A 17269-nucleotide genomic window follows, 5' to 3' on the forward strand; every position below is an offset into this window, starting at 1 on the left:
ACCGCTGTGATCGATATGGTATATACTCATGTGATAAGACATTCCATATATAACGCTCGAGGAAAGTGAAACGTTTCCATAAATATATAAAATACTATATAAAAAACCATATAACTCTCGAAAAAATTGACGTGATGCTGATCTTCAAGTGAGCCGAATATTTTAGCAGAACGGATATATACGAGTCCTATATATATATATTGATATGTACGATTTTTCTACGATAAAAGCGTTCTAAAAAGAGTTTCAATCAAATCGCCATAGTTAACCTACAAAATATCCCACCTGACCCGTTCGTATTGAATTCTATTACGGAAATAATATTTTGAGTCATATGACTTGAACTAAAATTTCCAAATAAAAATGGTTAAAAAGAAAAAAAAAAAAGTGGAAAAAAGTGAATGAGTCCAAAGCATGAAAGTCTAAAGCAACGACTTCTACAAATAGGAAAGCAGAATGAGAGTTGAAGCACTTCAAAGCTTCATTTCTTTGCTACTCTCTTCTCTCTTCTTTTTTTCTCTCTTTCTCATTCTCAAAAGAACAGTTTTATTTGGATGGACGAGACACAACAGGAACTAACGCAAGAACAAATAATGGAGTTTAAAGAGGCGTTTTGTTTGTTTGACAAAGATGGTGATGGTTGCATCACTGCTGATGAACTTGCCACTGTGATTCGCTCGTTGGATCAGAATCCGACCGAACAAGAGCTTCAAGATATGATCAATGAGATCGACTCCGATGGTAACGGCACCATCGAGTTCTCTGAGTTCCTCAACCTCATGGCCAACAAAATCCAGGTTCTTTTCTATTTTACATTAATTATAGTCTTTTCATTATATATATGAAAGTAGATCAATTACTCATATTCGGTTTTTGTATTTGTTGATTAACCTTTTTTTTTTTTCTTGCAGGAAACTGATGTAGATGAGGAGCTGAAAGAAGCATTCAAAGTGTTTGACAAAGACCAAAATGGCTACATCTCTGCCAGTGAGGTTAGCATAGTAATTAATGACACTTTCCTCTCTTAATCATAATTAAATTGATACTTTTGCCTCTCTTTTTTGGTTGCCTTTTTATTAAAAAAAAAAAAAACAAAAAACTCTTCTAAGTTTTTCAATTATTTTCGATGTCTGTTATGCAAATCTATCTATGTTTTTATATATTTTTATTCGTAGTTAGATATGTTTTGATCAGGTATTATAGAACAAACATCAATTCGATGTTTTTAATTAATTCAGTGATTGGAGTGGAGGCATACCGATATATAATTATGATTGATCGTATTTGTATCTAATAATTCAGTATCCAAAATGGGTGATAGAGGGGAAAAAGAGTGGATTATGTACTGTGCATAGATTAGTTATATACATGTTTTGTTCGAAAAATCGACCGTATAACCGCTTAGGTGTTTCTTGTGATACCTGCGATATAACTTGTTTCTCTACTTGAGTGGTGTGCCTTAGGACGGAATTTAGCACTTTTGCATTTAATTTGAAAAAGGATCATTCCAGCTATAAATCATAGTTAGCTAGAATTTTTTGAATTAATGACAATATCAGACAACAAGGCTAGACAATATTTCGAGTTTTACAAGAGATCCTTTAGGTGTCTTATTCATTTCTATTCATATTTGAAATTTAGACAAGAAATAACAAAACAGATATGGCTATTTATTTTGTTGTTATAGTTAATCAAAAAGTGTTTGCGTCGTAGAAAGGTAAACTGTTTGAGGCTTCGAGCTAGCTGGCATTGTGACTTTTGGAGATAACGAGGTCAAAAGAAATATTTTAAAATGTTGTTAATATTTAGTAAAATGTGTATGATTCTATTGTTTTATTGGGCGGATCACATGTCACTCTCACGGTCTCACAGTGCAAATAATATATATACATATTCTTTTCACACACATAATTTATTTTCTTTAACCATCTTTCTCCATTTATATCTTACGATGTTTTGATAACAACACGACTAGGTGACAAACAAAATCAAAAATATTACTCATATTCTTAAATAGATAATGTTTTAAGATTTAGTATTGTTTCACAAAAGATGATGTTTTAGAAGTATTTAATGTTATTTTATTTGTAAATTAAAAAATACTTAATTTACATTGGTTGTAAGAATATTAAATTTCTGAAATAGTATTGAAAAGTGTGAATAAAGGTTATACATTTATTGAAAATAGCAAAATAATTTAAAAAAAAATAAAAAGTAATTAATAAAAATATGTATTTATTGCTTCTTAATAAATGTGAAAATACTAAAACATCATCTATTTAGGAACAGAGTATGAAACTACACAAATAATACCCTTTTTTCTTTACTTAAAAACATCATTTAACATCGTAAATTTTGATTTATAATTGCAGTTGAGGCATGTGATGATCAATCTTGGGGAGAAGCTAACAGATGAAGAGGTTGATCAAATGATAAAGGAGGCAGATTTGGATGGTGATGGTCAAGTCAACTATGATGAATTTGTGAGGATGATGATGAACAGCGGTTAAATTGCAAATCAATTTTACCCGCTAATGTATTATCTTTTCTATATTTGTTAATCCATTTTCTTCTTCGATCTCAGAATATCATATTTCCCTTTTTCCAATTAAATTCATTTAAGCTTTTCACATTCAACCATAGAATAGTTCTTTTTATTTATTTGAATTCTTAATATGTATATCTGGTGTATAGTATATTTATTTAGCTATTTATTGAAAACGTAAATCAGATTGAGTATCTAGGAAATAAAAGAAACATGACTAAATCATTGTTTAATCATGTACTCTATCTGTTCAGAATTATTTGATGTTTTAGGAGAATTTTTTTGTTCAGAATTATTTGATATTTTCACTTTTCAATGTAAAATTTAATGAATTTTTATTGTTTTTGACTTTTTATATTCTGCAAATTGTTTTTTTATTGGCTAAATTATATTTAACTGAATTATAAATAATATTTTTAATGTAGAAAAAATAAAAATTAAATGAATTCTTAATCTATGTGCAAATATTCTAAACAGAGTGAGTACTAAAGACTTCTGTGCCTAATCACACATCTAAGTAATAGAGTTAATGGTTATGGGAATTAATCGATAATTAAGGTTTAATTCGTTTGCCAAAACTTTATATTTTATAATTTGTAGTTTATAAACTACTAAGCTGATGTAAACATAATTCGATTTATATTATATTATACGTCAGAGTATTTTATCTATTATTAACTGAATATCTAACCAATTAGTGTTGGGATTAGTTAAACACCTAACCGATCGATTAATGGACTATTGTCCCATATTTGAGAGAATGGAAAGATCTCGGGCTATTTCGGTTTTAATTTTAAGTATTAAACACTCGGATGCGCATATAAAAGCTTGGTTGGTACAATCATAGTCATATTCTAAATTTCATAAACTTGAGATTTTATTCGGCCTTTATGTTTGCGACTGCCAAGAAATATATTAAAATAAACCCTTTTGTCAACAAACCAAAAAAAAGCCTAATTAAAAGTAAAAAAGCAAAGAATAATCATTTTGAATGTATATACGCATCTAAGATAGACATACTTACAGAGTTACATATCTCCTTTTACGTTGTTAGAAAACAAATAGCAATCTTCTTTCACATGATCACATCACCTTTATAAACAACCAAGCTATCTCTGTTTTCTCTGTGAATACTGTCTTTTTTTTTATATATTCACAACGTAACCACGTACCTCTGATATATTTTATTGAAGTTTTAATGTTTTATCGTATCCTAACTTGATCTCTGGAGAGGAGAGGGCAAAGGTAAAGACGACGAGGTCAATATATTATCAGATTAAGCTGAGTTAGTTACACCTCAGTATTTATATCTCACACATTATAATAACCGTCACATAACCAAACTGCTTAATCATACTAAACATATATATATATATATATTGTACATTTAGTTCCAATTAAACTCTTAAGATATGTAAATTAAAGAGCATGTTATGGATTCTCATTTTTGCTATTAGAATCTTAAGCAATTCCGATAGCACATTCTTGTGAAAAGATCAACTAATTGATTGTCTGACTTCACATGTAATGTCTACAAAACTCTATTTTGCGACATTTCTCGACCATTAAAGCATCATTTAAATACACCCATTACATGGGTTCGATTGTTTTGCATATTAACAACATTTATTCATTTACTATGGACCAATGGGCCGACATGTATGGTATCCCTATAAAATAGCTTTAGACAAGCCTTAGAATTAGCCTATTTCCTTAAATTGTCATTTATACAAATGATATGACATACTTGAGATTGAGATGCTTTCTATGCGTCAAAAAGAGTTTGTTCGTCCTTTTCCCCCCTCTTTTGCTTTTCTTTAATTTTTGGGTCTTTTCGTCATTCGCTAATCTGTTTCTTCCATAACACGTTATCCTGTAGTTCACCCAAAAAATCTATACCTAGACCAGCACAGGTAGGGCCGGTCCGATAAGTTTGAGCGCATAAAACCCAAAAACTTATTAATAAATTTTTTTCACAAAATGCTGTTTTTGGGATTCGAAACTTATGTTTTGAGCTATAAACCACTACATTACAACACATTTTTCAATAATTGATGTCCTTAATTTATATATAGTTTTGGCATACTGAAACAAAGACTTTATCTGTTTTAGCCCAAAGCCGGACTAGAAATTATATACAAGTCAATATTCGTTCCGGTTCTCTTTTCTCCCACCCCAGTTATTTCCTCCAGTTTCTGGTGTGCTCAGGTCGGTGGCTCTCTTCTTGACGGTAGGTGGTTCCGGCGGCTGTGAGACTAGAGTTTCCTGTCTCTCAATTTGTTTTTTCCGTTTTATGTTTTCTTTCTTTGGGCTCCTGGTCTAGCCCATTAGCGGTTCTCGGGTTGGATTTTTTTTTCTTTTTTTTTGTCTCTATATCTTTTCTTTCTTATCGCATCTTTTATATATGTAAAAAAAACTATAAAATTGTCAATATGAAAATTTTTTAACAAAAAAAGTCTATATTCGATCCTTAAGATTGAATAAAGTCTTTGTTTATTTGTTTTTGGCTTATAGACCACTTTTTTTTTGTTGACAAAAGGCAACTTACAGACCACTTTTAATACGAGTGAACACTAAAACAACATCTTCGATTCTTTCATGCCATCTCTCTTTAACTTAAGAATTCTAACATTCTTAATCTGAGAGATTTGAACTCTCGACTCATTTCTTTCCAGTTAAAACTAAAATCTAAGAGATATAGAAGACTTATCAATCAACGTAAATTGTTTATTTACAATTTTACATAAAGCTTACATAAATAATGTTCTTAACTATTATGGAAAGATCGAATTTATGACAGGACATAATTTTATGTGAATTCAAAGGTACCTTTTGATTAAAAAAAATTATGTAATTAATGCTGATGGAACCCTATTCCGCCATAATCTACCAATCTTAGTACCATTATCTTTCCACATGTGTTTTGTATATTAAGCTAATTAATCTTTTCAAAAGACGCGAATATTTTTTTCTTCTGTTTTTTCTTCACGGAAAATATATAAGAATATATAACGTATAGTATACGAAGATGTGACGATATTGCTACTTAGGTCTCTCCTACAAGAAATCCATGAATGGTGGTTGAGACTTGAGACTTGACTCTTGAGTTAGTTTTCATGACCCATGTAAATTCGGGTTTCCATGTCCTCAAAGTTAGTTTTTTAACAATAATGAGTAAAACACTTGATTTTTTTTTTTTTTTGATTGAGAAAGGTATATTTACTTGAAGTTATTATAGGAGTTACTTGTTGAGACGACCAAAACCCCATAAATTTTCGTTTGTTTTGCTTAATAACAAGATCTGTTAATTTCGCTAACAGAGCCGTATCTGAGAATTTGGGGGTTAAAAACAATTTAAGAACAAATATTTTTTTTGTAATTTGGGGGCTGAAAAATTTGTAAATAACCAAAGAAAAATTTTAGGGGTTATAGGCGGATGTTTCATCAGGCTGTCCCAAGATCCGGCCCTGCTCGCTAGTTAAGCCCATATAGAAATTACAAATTGCAAATATTTTGGTTAGGACAAACGAGCCCAGTCAGTTTCAATATCTTTTCGTTATCATACTAACAAACTCCCAGTCCCATATACAAATCTGTAGTAATCAACAAAATAGTTTATACTTTGAAAATTAATTATAAAATAATACGAACCTGATCTTTGAATTATTAAAAGTAAAATGTAGACTAACCATTCGATCCTGAACCCAAATCCTAAACTGTAACTCCATTTTGTAAAAACAATTTTTAAAAATTAGCCTATTTCCTTAACTTTTCATATATACAAATGTTAAAAGTAGTTTAGTTTGTCAAATTACATGAGAAACAAACATACAAACAAAAAAATCTTGTATGAGATGCTTTCTGTTGGTCAAAAATAGTATTTTCGTCTTTTTTTGTTTCCCTTGCTTATTTTTAATTTGTATGTCTTTTTTTCATGGGTGATTTGCATCAATATTATGTTTGGAGGAGCAAATTAAGCGCATGACATCCAACAAGAGTCAATTCACTCAGTAGCGGAAGTCAACGAAAAAGTAAGGGTGGAAATGACAGTATGCTCCTTGCTCCCCAAAAAGTAGACATCAGTTTTTTGTGGCGGGTAGGGACCACACGGACTTAGCTAAAGGCAGACGCTACCATGTTTTTGAGACAGTAACATCACTTACTTTTTGTTCCTTATTTGCCCGCCCGAGGTGTTTTGTCGTGTTGTCAATTTGTACGGATAGGTTTAGTGGAGGGGACCCTTGGGATCAAATAAATAGCTAAGACGAAAATTTCCATAAACCGCCGCTAGTAAACAATCGTCTAGGGTTTGTCTACTTCTTGGTTTCGAAGGTATAACTACTTCTGAGGATAAATTATGACTACTTAACATATGTAGTTGGATATTTATGACCTCTTGACCTTTGTTTGTGTAGATGGCAGGAAGGCAAATGGTGTTGTTGGTGAAAGGGAAATGGTTCGAACAGACCAACGGAGTGTGGACTTTCCTTACGGACCGCAGAGGGAACACTAAAGCGGTTTTCCTAAGCTCGCGGATGAGTTTTTGTGAAGTTGTGAAGCTCGTTAAGGAAAAACTGTGTATCAAATAAGATGTGGGCGTAACATTTACTTTCCAGTGGCCGGCATTCATGCTGATGGACGACGGCCGCGACGCCCCACCTGTGCTGATGTCGTCGGATGATGAAGTGTCGCTCTTTGTGGAAATGAGAGCGGAAATCGACCAGCTCAATCTGTGCGTAGCCACAGATGAAAATACGGACGATGATGTTGTGAGGGTTCCTGGGGAAAATGAAGAAGCTTTGGTTGTCTACGGCACGACGGAGGAGGATGGGGCGGCTGGTGATGGTAAGCAGAATATAATAGCTACTTATTGAGTAGTCCGTTATTTGATGTTGGTAGTTTGTCTATGACGTCGGAGTAGTCAACTATAAAACCGTTAATATCCTAATACGAGATAGTTGTCTACCTATTTTGTACAGAACCTTGTCTACTGTGTCGGCGTAGTCAACTATTAAATCGTAGTTAACTACCTGTAATACAGACTTATTTGTTCGCGATGGTTACTATCACATAAATATTAGTAATGCTTCATTCCGATTGATGATAATAAACGACTACTAATAATTAAATATGTCGAAGTTCATAAAACACACAAACATAACAATAAGTCATAAAGGGATAAGTGTCTGAAACGATGTGACATGTTCGACAGGGAATAAGTTATTAAAACACCTGGATGCAATGTTGGCATCAAGCCGCAGGGTCCTTTGGAATTACGACATTAGCTAGAGAAGGCAGTTCGATCAAACATAGGAGATCATAAGCAAACTTCAGGGAAGCGTCACGAACAACATCATCACCCACAGCATTGTCCAGAGGCACATTTGCAGCGTGCAACTGAATAGACATGAGTGCCAGCACACCCAAATGACCTGGTCGTGCAGAAAAATAGTTAACTATCTGTAAACGTTTAACACGTATATGTATACTACTACAAATAGGAGATACCTAAAGTCGATGTCTGGAAAGTTGGTTTCACAATTTTTATTGTGAACGCCGTCAGGTCGTCTGCTTTCATCTCTGTATTGTATGCCACTCTTCTGATAAAATGTGGTAGAGACTGTGCAAGGGGCGCGACACTTGTCTTAAGTTTCATCTCTTTGAGTGTCGCATACGAATTCAGTACCAGAATCTCGTGGCTTTCAAAATCGATGCAAAGCCCCACCCAGTATCGGTCATCCACTTGAAAAGGGCAATAAATCCGCGCAACCTGAGTGTACCATGAGCGCCTGGCTTTGACGTATGCAGCTGAACCAGGAGGGAGTGAGACAAGTTTCTTCTTCGGGGGATTTGTGAAATGCGGAAGAAGTTCAACGATGCCGTGAAGGAACGTGTACTCGACAAAGTCATAAGTGCACCGATCGTCGTTCAATTCCGCCAGTTGATGACAGAATAACCTAATAATGCTGTCGATAGACTAATATAAAAGATAGAAGAGAAAGTATTCAGTTACATACTAGACACATTGAAAATAGTTAGCTATTGATAAATAGTTAGTTACTAATTACCATCACGGAGATCGGGAATTTCAGGTCAACAATTTCTTTCAAAATGTTGACAGAGAGGACAATCCCATTCCAACTAGGAAAAGTCCTACAGATAACAAGCGTTGCAAAGGACCCAGTGTTAACTACCGTCAAATAGTAAACAAAAATCAAATAAACGTTTACTTACCGAGTATCTTTCATTCTATTTTGTAGGAGGATGACTTGTTCGAAGTTTTGTGTAGGAAACCAATGCGACATGTCAATTGATTTATCAGACTTCTTCGGGCGTTTAGTTCGTGGGACTATATAGTCGGTCATCTGTGACGAAGGGACGGGTTGTCGTTTACTCTTGCGAATAGCTCCCTGTTCTTCACCTCCAGTCTTAGATGTTTGGACCATATTTTTCTCTTCCTGTGTAAGACCCAATGACCACACAGGAGGATCAACGCCTGCTGGAATTTTGATCTCTTTCTGGGCATTTGGGACATCATCTCCCAATCCCTTAAAGGGACATAAAAAAAATCATATATTAGTAGTTGACTACAGGAATTTGTAGGTCCTAACTAAACTGGTACGTCGACGAATTATCACCGAAAGATGAACAAACAGTAGTCCTCTACACGTAGCTAACTACTTTAACTTAGACTTCCTAGATGATTCTAAGGAAAAAGAAATAATAGAGTACAAACCGTTTCCATCTTTGTGCCGGCTGAGATCGCAGATTCAGGAATAGTGTGTTGAGTCTCCAGCATGATCTAGTATACATAAGTGTGTTGTCAAAATTACAAATAATTGACTACTTAGTAAATAGCTACATTAAACACAACTACTGAGTGATGATATTAATAAAGTTAACGAACCTGGGGTTCTGGTGGTACTTCTTTCTGGGGGACTGTTTGGTCGTTGGTCTGAACAGGTGTCACATCTTCCTGCGGGCTGGTTTGGTTGTTCATGTCAACAGGTGAAACCTCTTTAGCAGCATCGGTTCCGTCGTTGGTAACAACAGGTTGGACATCTTCAGCAGCATCGGTTTCTTCGTTGGTAACAACAGGTGGGACAACTTTATCGGCACCGGTTTGGTCCCTCGGCTGTACAACCTGATATTATTGTATCATATAATCGAGTACTAAGACACGAGATTGTATGCTTAACTAGTTGTATACTCACATATGGTGGTGGTGATGGAACAGGCTGGATTATTGACGGCTCTACATTAACCTACATTAACAAGACAAGTGTGAGTGAGTAGTTTAGTTGCAAGTATATGGCTATTAGTAGTTGACTACGTACCTATACTTGGTCTGATAAATCAGACAGCACACTCGCAATCTGGTTGCTCGCGAGTGTAGCAGCGTCTTGGACATCATCAACGTCAACTGGCATTTGTTTACCCACTTCGCCAACATCTCCAGATCCCTCAGCGTCAGGTTCCCTTCTATCTTCATGGGCATCACCATCGTAAATTTCAACAACATCACCGACATTGGTATCCACAACGTCGTCACTTTCGGTAGAAGGACTGCTTGAATCCTTGTTCTTTGTACCGTCATCGCCGTCATCTTCTTTTGATGGATCTGAGGACTTGGACTCCTCGGACGAAGAAACCTGTTGAAATCGTACGTGCTTGGCTCTTAGTGGAATGGACTTGACCCTACGGCCAAGCGGTCGCTTAGCAGGTTCTCGAACTTTAGGCGAAAGATCCTGTTGGCTCCGAATATAATCCTTAAAGGTACTCAAAGTGGAAGATACTTTGGAACGAAGGTCAACAAACTCGGTACGAAGACTTTTAATCTCTGATAATACAAACCCGGTCTCACGTACAACCTTTTCAAGCATGGAAGAAGCAGCAGAATCTAAATCCACATCAGAAGATGTGTTCCGAGACGATGACGCTGGTGCATTTGGCTGGTTTTGAAGAAGACTTGCACTTTCACCGCCATTCCATGTCTTCCTAGAAAATTTCTTGCCATCACTGATTGCTGCGAGTAAGTTGTCTACGGTTTCGTCCGGGACATCATCATCAAATGCGAAATCGGTATCATCCAACAGGTGTTCATCGTCCGGTAAGATTGCTGTGACAGCCACCTGTGATGATAAATTACCACGAGTAAGTAGCTACCAAGTATACACCTTTTAATAGTTCATTACTAATATATTCGCTGGTAGTAACCATCGCGAACAAAACAAATCTACACTACAAGTAGTTAACTATTAGAAGTTGATTATATAACACTAGGAACTACTATTACACTCCAGTCCTATGCGACATTTCAAGTAGTCTTAATTACCTGTAAGTAGACAACTAACAATCATACAATGTTTAAATTTCACGCGTAGGTAACTACCAGGTCTTTGATTATCAATAGATATCTACTGGTTAACATAACTTTTACGTGCCGTGGGTAGTCGCAATCCGGATGATAAATGAATTGACTACTAGTAACCAGTTACCAGTATTCCGAAATATATAACATACCTTGGTATTATTGTCGAGAGACTTCACATGAGGCATCGAGATATTAATCGGTTTCATAGAACCAGGCCGTACACTTGGGAATTCATCTTCTTCATCATCGTCATCCCTCAGGGTATGCTTGGTTCATTTACCTTTTACATCCTTCTGCAGAATAGAAGGAGCACACTCCAAAACAACCATCTGTAAAGCATGTAGAAAACCCTGAAAAGCACAGGTTGGCTGAGAAAGGTACGATGTCGTAGCTGTCCTAGTTTTGATGCTGTGAATAGTCAGATCAAAGGATTTTCGACCCCATGGATATTCGAGAAATTTATCAACATCTTGTACCAACATGATGTGCTTGGCACTAATCTTGGCATTTTTGGAGGTAGGACAGACAATACGGTCTATGAGGAGTAGGCATGCCAACTTGAATCTGGTAGCTTTATCTTTGTACGGTCGGCCGGCAAGGGTATTCGCTATCCATCCTGGGGTTGCATTCCTCTCAGAACCAAATAATTCAACGGTATATTTATTGACCTGGTCTTCCTTGAACTTTTTCGGCGGTGGTAAATTGGAGCAATCTAACCCCGTCGTAATAGCAAACTCTCTGATAGAAAAGCGAATTGGCTGCCCAGCAAAGAGGCACCAAAGCTCTTTTTTTTTTTTCGTAACCAGCTGTCTCGACAAAATGAAATGAAGAAATCTGACTGACGATGCTATCTTGTTGCTTGTTTCAATAATCTTTCCAAATTGGGACAGAGAGAGCTTCTCCATATGCTCTTCTTCCAAAGCATGACTGATAGTGTCGAGATAAGGTAGCTGGAAGTAAGTATTCACCTTTTTATTCGCCGGTTCGTTGCCTAAGGCAAACAGTCGGTCCGGAAACCGGGTCATGGATTGTACTCTGTAAAATAGATAAATGGCTATAAGTCAGTAACTACCGGTTGAATATAGTAGCCAATTAAACCTTAATAACTACAAGTAATCGTTTATTTGTAGATGAATAATTATCATAACAGGCAACAAAAAACAGTTGAAGAAAATAGCCAAATATTACCTAAATGACTACTGGTAATCAACTAACGTATTCATGTATACGCCAGTTACGTTCGATTATACAATCGAATTGGACATAAACTGGTTTGTGATAGAATAGTCGGTTACTTGAATATTAATTTTTATAATATCGGACCAAACCAAAGTCGGGTGTCACCCCGAAATCCCTAGAGTCCCAAGTTAGAAATAGTTGAAAACGATAAAACGAAAACCTAGATCTGAAATTGGAGCAGAAATGATATCAAATTCGAAATAAACTACATTTATTCATTGAAAATATACGACTATTACGATAATTATTTACTAATAGCCATCAAAATTCGAGTATGAAATCGGTTGTTCACGGAAGCCTCTGCGTACGGCGGCGGCGGCGAAACGGGATCTAAAGGATGGGGAAGTACAATAAACAGTGAAAGAGCTTACCTTTAAAATTGAAAGGGGCAGGGCAACAGAGACGACGACTGGGTCGTCGTTATCGGTGCGGCGGAGGCGGTTCGGACGCAAGAAAAAAAAAACGGTCGGTCACTGGGTGTCTTTTTAGGTTAAAGAAAAGCGTCGGGGAAGATGAAAGATAACAGGGAAGATGAAAGAGAATAAGGGATATAAAGAGAGAAATGACAGTTGCAAATAAGTTCGTGGAGTGAGAGAAGAAAAAAAGAAATGGCAGACGGGAACTTATGAAGGGCAGTAAAGGAAGTTATAATTGCGGTTTTTCTGCATTTTAAAAAAAAACGGTTATCAGAGGTTGTTAGCGAGAATAAAATTTCATTTTTCCCTCCTGCTTAATGGTTCAGAAAATTAAATATTGCTAAGATTAGAGGGTCCCAAAATAAATTGCACAACAATATTTAGTCTTACATTAATTAATACAGTACTTAAGAGCTAAACCCATCTGATAATAGTCAACTACATTGGAAATTGGTAATAGCTAACTAATAAGTAGGCAACTAATAGTAGTCGAATATAATAGATATTATGGTTTAATATAAGGCAACAACATACTCAACTAATTAGGGGTCTAATGAGAATTTTTCATGGTGGTAGTAAACGTAGAGGTAGCAGTGTTCGCAGTACATTAGCTGATGCTTCAAACGGCAGCTGGGGAAATCAAGGGCTAGTTGGGGTAAAGATGTATGACTATCAGGGACCACCATTTTCGTGATTAAATCCATCACTTGCTCCCCAATGGAGATCATATGCTCGATTTTTACTCTCCAACCAACCACACGGTCTAACATATCCATGCCTTTTGGATAGTGCCCAACAGCTGTAACACAGATTGCCAGCATTACAGTCGCCGCTTCAACTCCACCTTTTGAGGCTTGGTTCAAAAACCTCAGCGAACCTTCGATATCATTAGCAACCGTTATTCGGCTCATCCCATGGAGATAGAGTGCAATTGGATTACCTGAGTTGATCGCTGACTCAAAAAAGGTAGGGTAGTCCTGAATTAAACTCGGTCTCTTGACGAAAGCTGATATGTTAATAACCCTTGTCACAGATGGTTCCTTGAATGTTTGGTTCATGAACTTACAAGATGACGCAAACGAGCAAGCGTCTTCTGCAGATACCGTACCAACTCTTTGGAATATGCTAACTGCATCACGAATATGCGGAAACACATCATTTGCCAAAGGATTGACATTGGGGTTTCCGAGGATCGAGATATGCCTACGAAACACAACAGAAAAAAGAAGTTAACTATCAAGTTACAGTAGTCACTTATCATGAAAGTGAAGTATATGTTGTCCAATAGTTAACTACCCCAATTCTAAATGTAAATGACTACCGAAATTTAGTAGTCGATTACTATACACGACTATAGATCTGTAGATAAAACATCTGGTGGGTGAAGAAGACAATGAAACTGGCAAACATAATATTGATGCAAATCACCCTAGAAAACAACTGGAAAATCAGATCTAACACTTTAAGATATAAAATCGCGTGGGTGCGAGTGATAACAGAGTTCGTGTCATTCACTGTAGCGAAATGTCGGAAACACCTCAAGGAGTGCTAGAGGAGACAAGAAAAAAGGTTATACCTTCCAGAATCCGCCGTCGATTTAGAACTGGGTGACGTAGAAGACTCGCCGACCATGGTTGATATCCCAAAAAAAGACGACGTCGCTACCTAGCTTCAGCCGCCGTTCGTCTGATAAGAGAGAGAGAACTCAGATATTGAAGGAGAAAGGGAGAAAAAAGTAATACTGGCTTGTGACTGATTTGAAATTCAAAATGAATTTCATCGACCCAAGTTCCCCTATAAAGGCGTGGATAGAGAAATATGAATTAAAGGTAAAGTGGGATGAAAAAGAAAATTGTCAGATAAATTGAAAAATGTTAAGACATAAACTTTATCATATATTAAGTATGTTATAGTGCACTAAAGGTGAGGGGGTATTGGATACTTTCCACCCTATGGAAAAATTAGTTCTCGCACACCTAATTTACCTTTGTCGTTATGCTACCACACCAAAATTCTCTTTTTTCATTCGTTAATTCTTTTTTTCCTAAAACGTTATCCTGTAGTTCACCTAAAAACAAAAGAAATACAATTTATTCCGAGACCCGTACAGGCAATACGTATCCAATGTGGAAGAATTTTTGGTCAGTTGTAATTGACTATAAATTATATTATATACAAGTCAATATTCGATCCTTAACGTTGAGTAACTCTTTGTTTATTTGTTTTTGGCTTATAGAGTCCATTTAAATATATATATATATATATATATATATTATATGGAAAGATTGAGACTTTATGAAAGGACATAATATTTTTATGTGAATTTAAAAGATATCTTTCATAAAATGTTTATTTAGTTAGTGCTGATTTTCTGAAAAAAATGTAGCTTCCAAAAAATATTGTTTTAGCTAAACAGTTATAAAATGATTATTGTTTTTATTCGAACATTTATAACAATGTAGCAACAACAAAAAGCGCTAATTTAACAAAGGGAACAAAACACATGTCTTCAGCTATATGTAAGCCATTGAACCCTATTCCGCCATAATCTACCAATTTTAGTACCATATCTTTCCACTTTCCAACGACTCTTTCTCGCTTACGTTTTCTTCCATGATGTTTTATATTAAGCTAATCTTTTCAAAAGAAGCGAATATTTATTTCTTTTTTGTTTTTTCCTGACAAAAAATATATAACGTATATGAAAATGTGACGATTTTGCTAGGTACCTCCTACGAGAAATCCACTAATGGTGGTTGAGACTTGATGCTTGAGACAACTTGAAACATTTTTCCCCATGGAAATTCGGGTTTCCCGTTTCCATATCCCAGAGTTAGTTTTTTAACCAAATAAGTAAAACATTTTTCTTCTTGCATAACATTTGAAATTTCTCTACGCTTAACGATAAACTTCATGAGGAAGTTACTGCTTCCGACTTTACAACAATTCTACGTAATTTCTATGTTTTACCATTGTCATGAAAAAAAATAATAATAATTTAATCTGAAACGTAAATGTTAGATAAATAAGATCTATAAGTAAGGCCTAGGATATATGATATAGTTTTTATGTGGAAAATTTGAAAAAAAAAAACATAATAGACAAGTTTTACCCTAATTTGAGCGTATTTTGTCATTTATATATTACTTTAGAAGTTTTCCAACTTTTCCGAGGTTAGATACTAAAATATATGTTGACAACAAAAAGATACTAAAATATATATAAATAATATTAGCTAATCAATTTATTGTTGATTGGTTTCGAGTAAAATAGTCCATATTATATCAGAATTCAATTTATGCTATTCAATCTGATTCATAATCGATCAAACAAAAAATTAGTTTTATCGAAATCGACCTAACCCAAAATTGATCAGCTCGATTCAACCCAACTAAAAAAGCATCATCCTGAAATGACGGAACACAACTAAAACACATTACCGAGAACAAGCCACTATAACATCATTTGGTCTGCTTAATCATTTAAAACCCAAAACATATTCCATTTGATACGTGGTTTTGAATATTTTAAATTTAAGTTTGTGATCCAGTGTATCTGAGCACATGCTAATAAAATATCTGTTTCAGGGCTAATTTTTCAAATGTTATGTTAGTTCATTTGTGCGCAAGTTTGCCATTTATTTTTTTTTTAAATTGACATATTGTTAAAAATTAAGTCCATATGAGAAATGTTCCACATGGAAGACTTCAAACATTTTAAAGGGGAAGCTGCACTATAAATAAGACTCTTTATCTAAAAATAATATTTAAATATTTTAGTGAGCTATGGATTTTTAATAATTTATTATTTGTGGATTAAACTGTATTAAGAAGAATTATCTGAGCACAGGTTAATGAGGCATATGCTTCAAAGCCAAAGACTTAAATATTTTTAGGGGCCAATTTTTCAAGTGTTATGTTAGTCCATTTGTGCGCAAATTTACCATTTATTACTCTTTTTTTTTAAATCGGCCCATTGTTAAAAATTAAGCCCATATTAGAAATGTCGCACATAAGACTTCCAAAAATTTAAAGGGGAAGCTGCACTATAAATAAGACTCTTCATCTAAAAATAATAATTAAATATCTTAGTGAGCTGTAGATTTTTCATAATTTATTATTTGTGGATTAAGCTGCGTTAAGAAGAGTTTTATTTTAAAAGAGTAATTAATTATTTAGTTGTAAAAGAGTAATTAATTACTCAAGTGAGTTGTGGATTTTTAGCACAAAAAAAAAATGCTTCCAAAATTCTTTAGAAAAAATGCCTCTGAAATTCTGATGTTGATAGTAATAATTTATATATGGAATTAAAGCTTTTACGAGATGTTTTACCCAAAGAAATAAATAAGCTGGTTGAGGTGTTGGATTTTCTGAAAAGGATGGAAATGTGTTATCCACAAACATGGATTGCATACTGTATAATGATGACGATTTCAGTTTCGGTTGTCACTACAGAAATTTTTTTTTCAAAGTTGAAACTCATAAAATACGTATTTACAATCAACTATGTCACAAGAAAGACTAAACGGACTATCGACGTTGTTAATCGAAAGTGCTATGGTTAAAGAACTTGATTATACAAGCTTGATGGATGAGTTTGCAAGTAAAACTGCAAGAAAATTCATATTTCATAAAAATCATAAATCATGTATGGATATTATTTTCTTTTGATATCGAATAAAATTAATGTTCCCTT

The 17269-nt window shown here is 34.8% G+C and overlaps 2 protein-coding genes across 2 annotated transcripts; one reads left to right on the forward strand and one right to left on the reverse strand.

Annotated features, from left to right (window-relative positions):
• The first annotated feature begins 433 nt into the window (after positions 1 to 433).
• LOC18023126 (calmodulin-like protein 11) lies at positions 434 to 2729 on the forward strand. The gene is made up of 3 exons (XM_006406051.2): positions 434 to 797; positions 912 to 992; positions 2373 to 2729. Exons 1-3 carry the CDS (start codon positions 555 to 557, stop codon positions 2508 to 2510), a joined length of 462 nt encoding a protein of 153 aa, XP_006406114.1. The 5' UTR covers positions 434 to 554; the 3' UTR covers positions 2511 to 2729.
• Positions 2730 to 7795: 5066 nt separating this feature from the next.
• LOC18023127 lies at positions 7796 to 11944 on the reverse strand. Its single transcript, XM_024159181.1, has 10 exons — positions 11200 to 11944; positions 10881 to 10894; positions 9889 to 10677; positions 9760 to 9810; positions 9453 to 9689; positions 9282 to 9347; positions 8780 to 9093; positions 8614 to 8698; positions 8232 to 8522; positions 7796 to 8005 (listed from the first exon to the last, which is right to left on the reverse strand). Exons 1-10 carry the CDS (start codon positions 11942 to 11944, stop codon positions 7796 to 7798), a joined length of 2802 nt encoding a protein of 933 aa, XP_024014949.1.
• Between the last annotated feature and the right edge of the window lie 5325 nt (positions 11945 to 17269).

The sequence above is a fragment of the Eutrema salsugineum genome, unplaced genomic scaffold, assembly GCF_000478725.1.
Source record: "Eutrema salsugineum unplaced genomic scaffold, Eutsalg1_0 scaffold_13, whole genome shotgun sequence".
In the NCBI taxonomy this organism is placed as follows: Eukaryota; Viridiplantae; Streptophyta; class Magnoliopsida; order Brassicales; family Brassicaceae; genus Eutrema; species Eutrema salsugineum.

Excerpts from the sequence above, each read along its gene's own strand:
- LOC18023127 (XM_024159181.1), bottom strand. The coding sequence starts at position 11,944 with ATGACCCGGTTTCCGGACCGACTGTTTGCCTTAGGCAACGAACCGGCG. Across the intron at positions 9,348-9,452 it reads AAGTACCACCAGAACCCCAG|ATCATGCTGGAGACTCAACA; the intron begins GTTCGTTAACTT and ends TATGTATACTAG. Across the intron at positions 8,699-8,779 it reads AATAGAATGAAAGATACTCG|GACTTTTCCTAGTTGGAATG; the intron begins GTAAGTAAACGT and ends TGTTATCTGTAG.
- LOC18023126 (XM_006406051.2), top strand. The coding sequence starts at position 555 with ATGGACGAGACACAACAGGAACTAACGCAAGAACAAATAATGGAGTTT. Across the intron at positions 798-911 it reads TCATGGCCAACAAAATCCAG|GAAACTGATGTAGATGAGGA; the intron begins GTTCTTTTCTAT and ends TTTTTCTTGCAG. Across the intron at positions 993-2,372 it reads GCTACATCTCTGCCAGTGAG|TTGAGGCATGTGATGATCAA; the intron begins GTTAGCATAGTA and ends TTATAATTGCAG.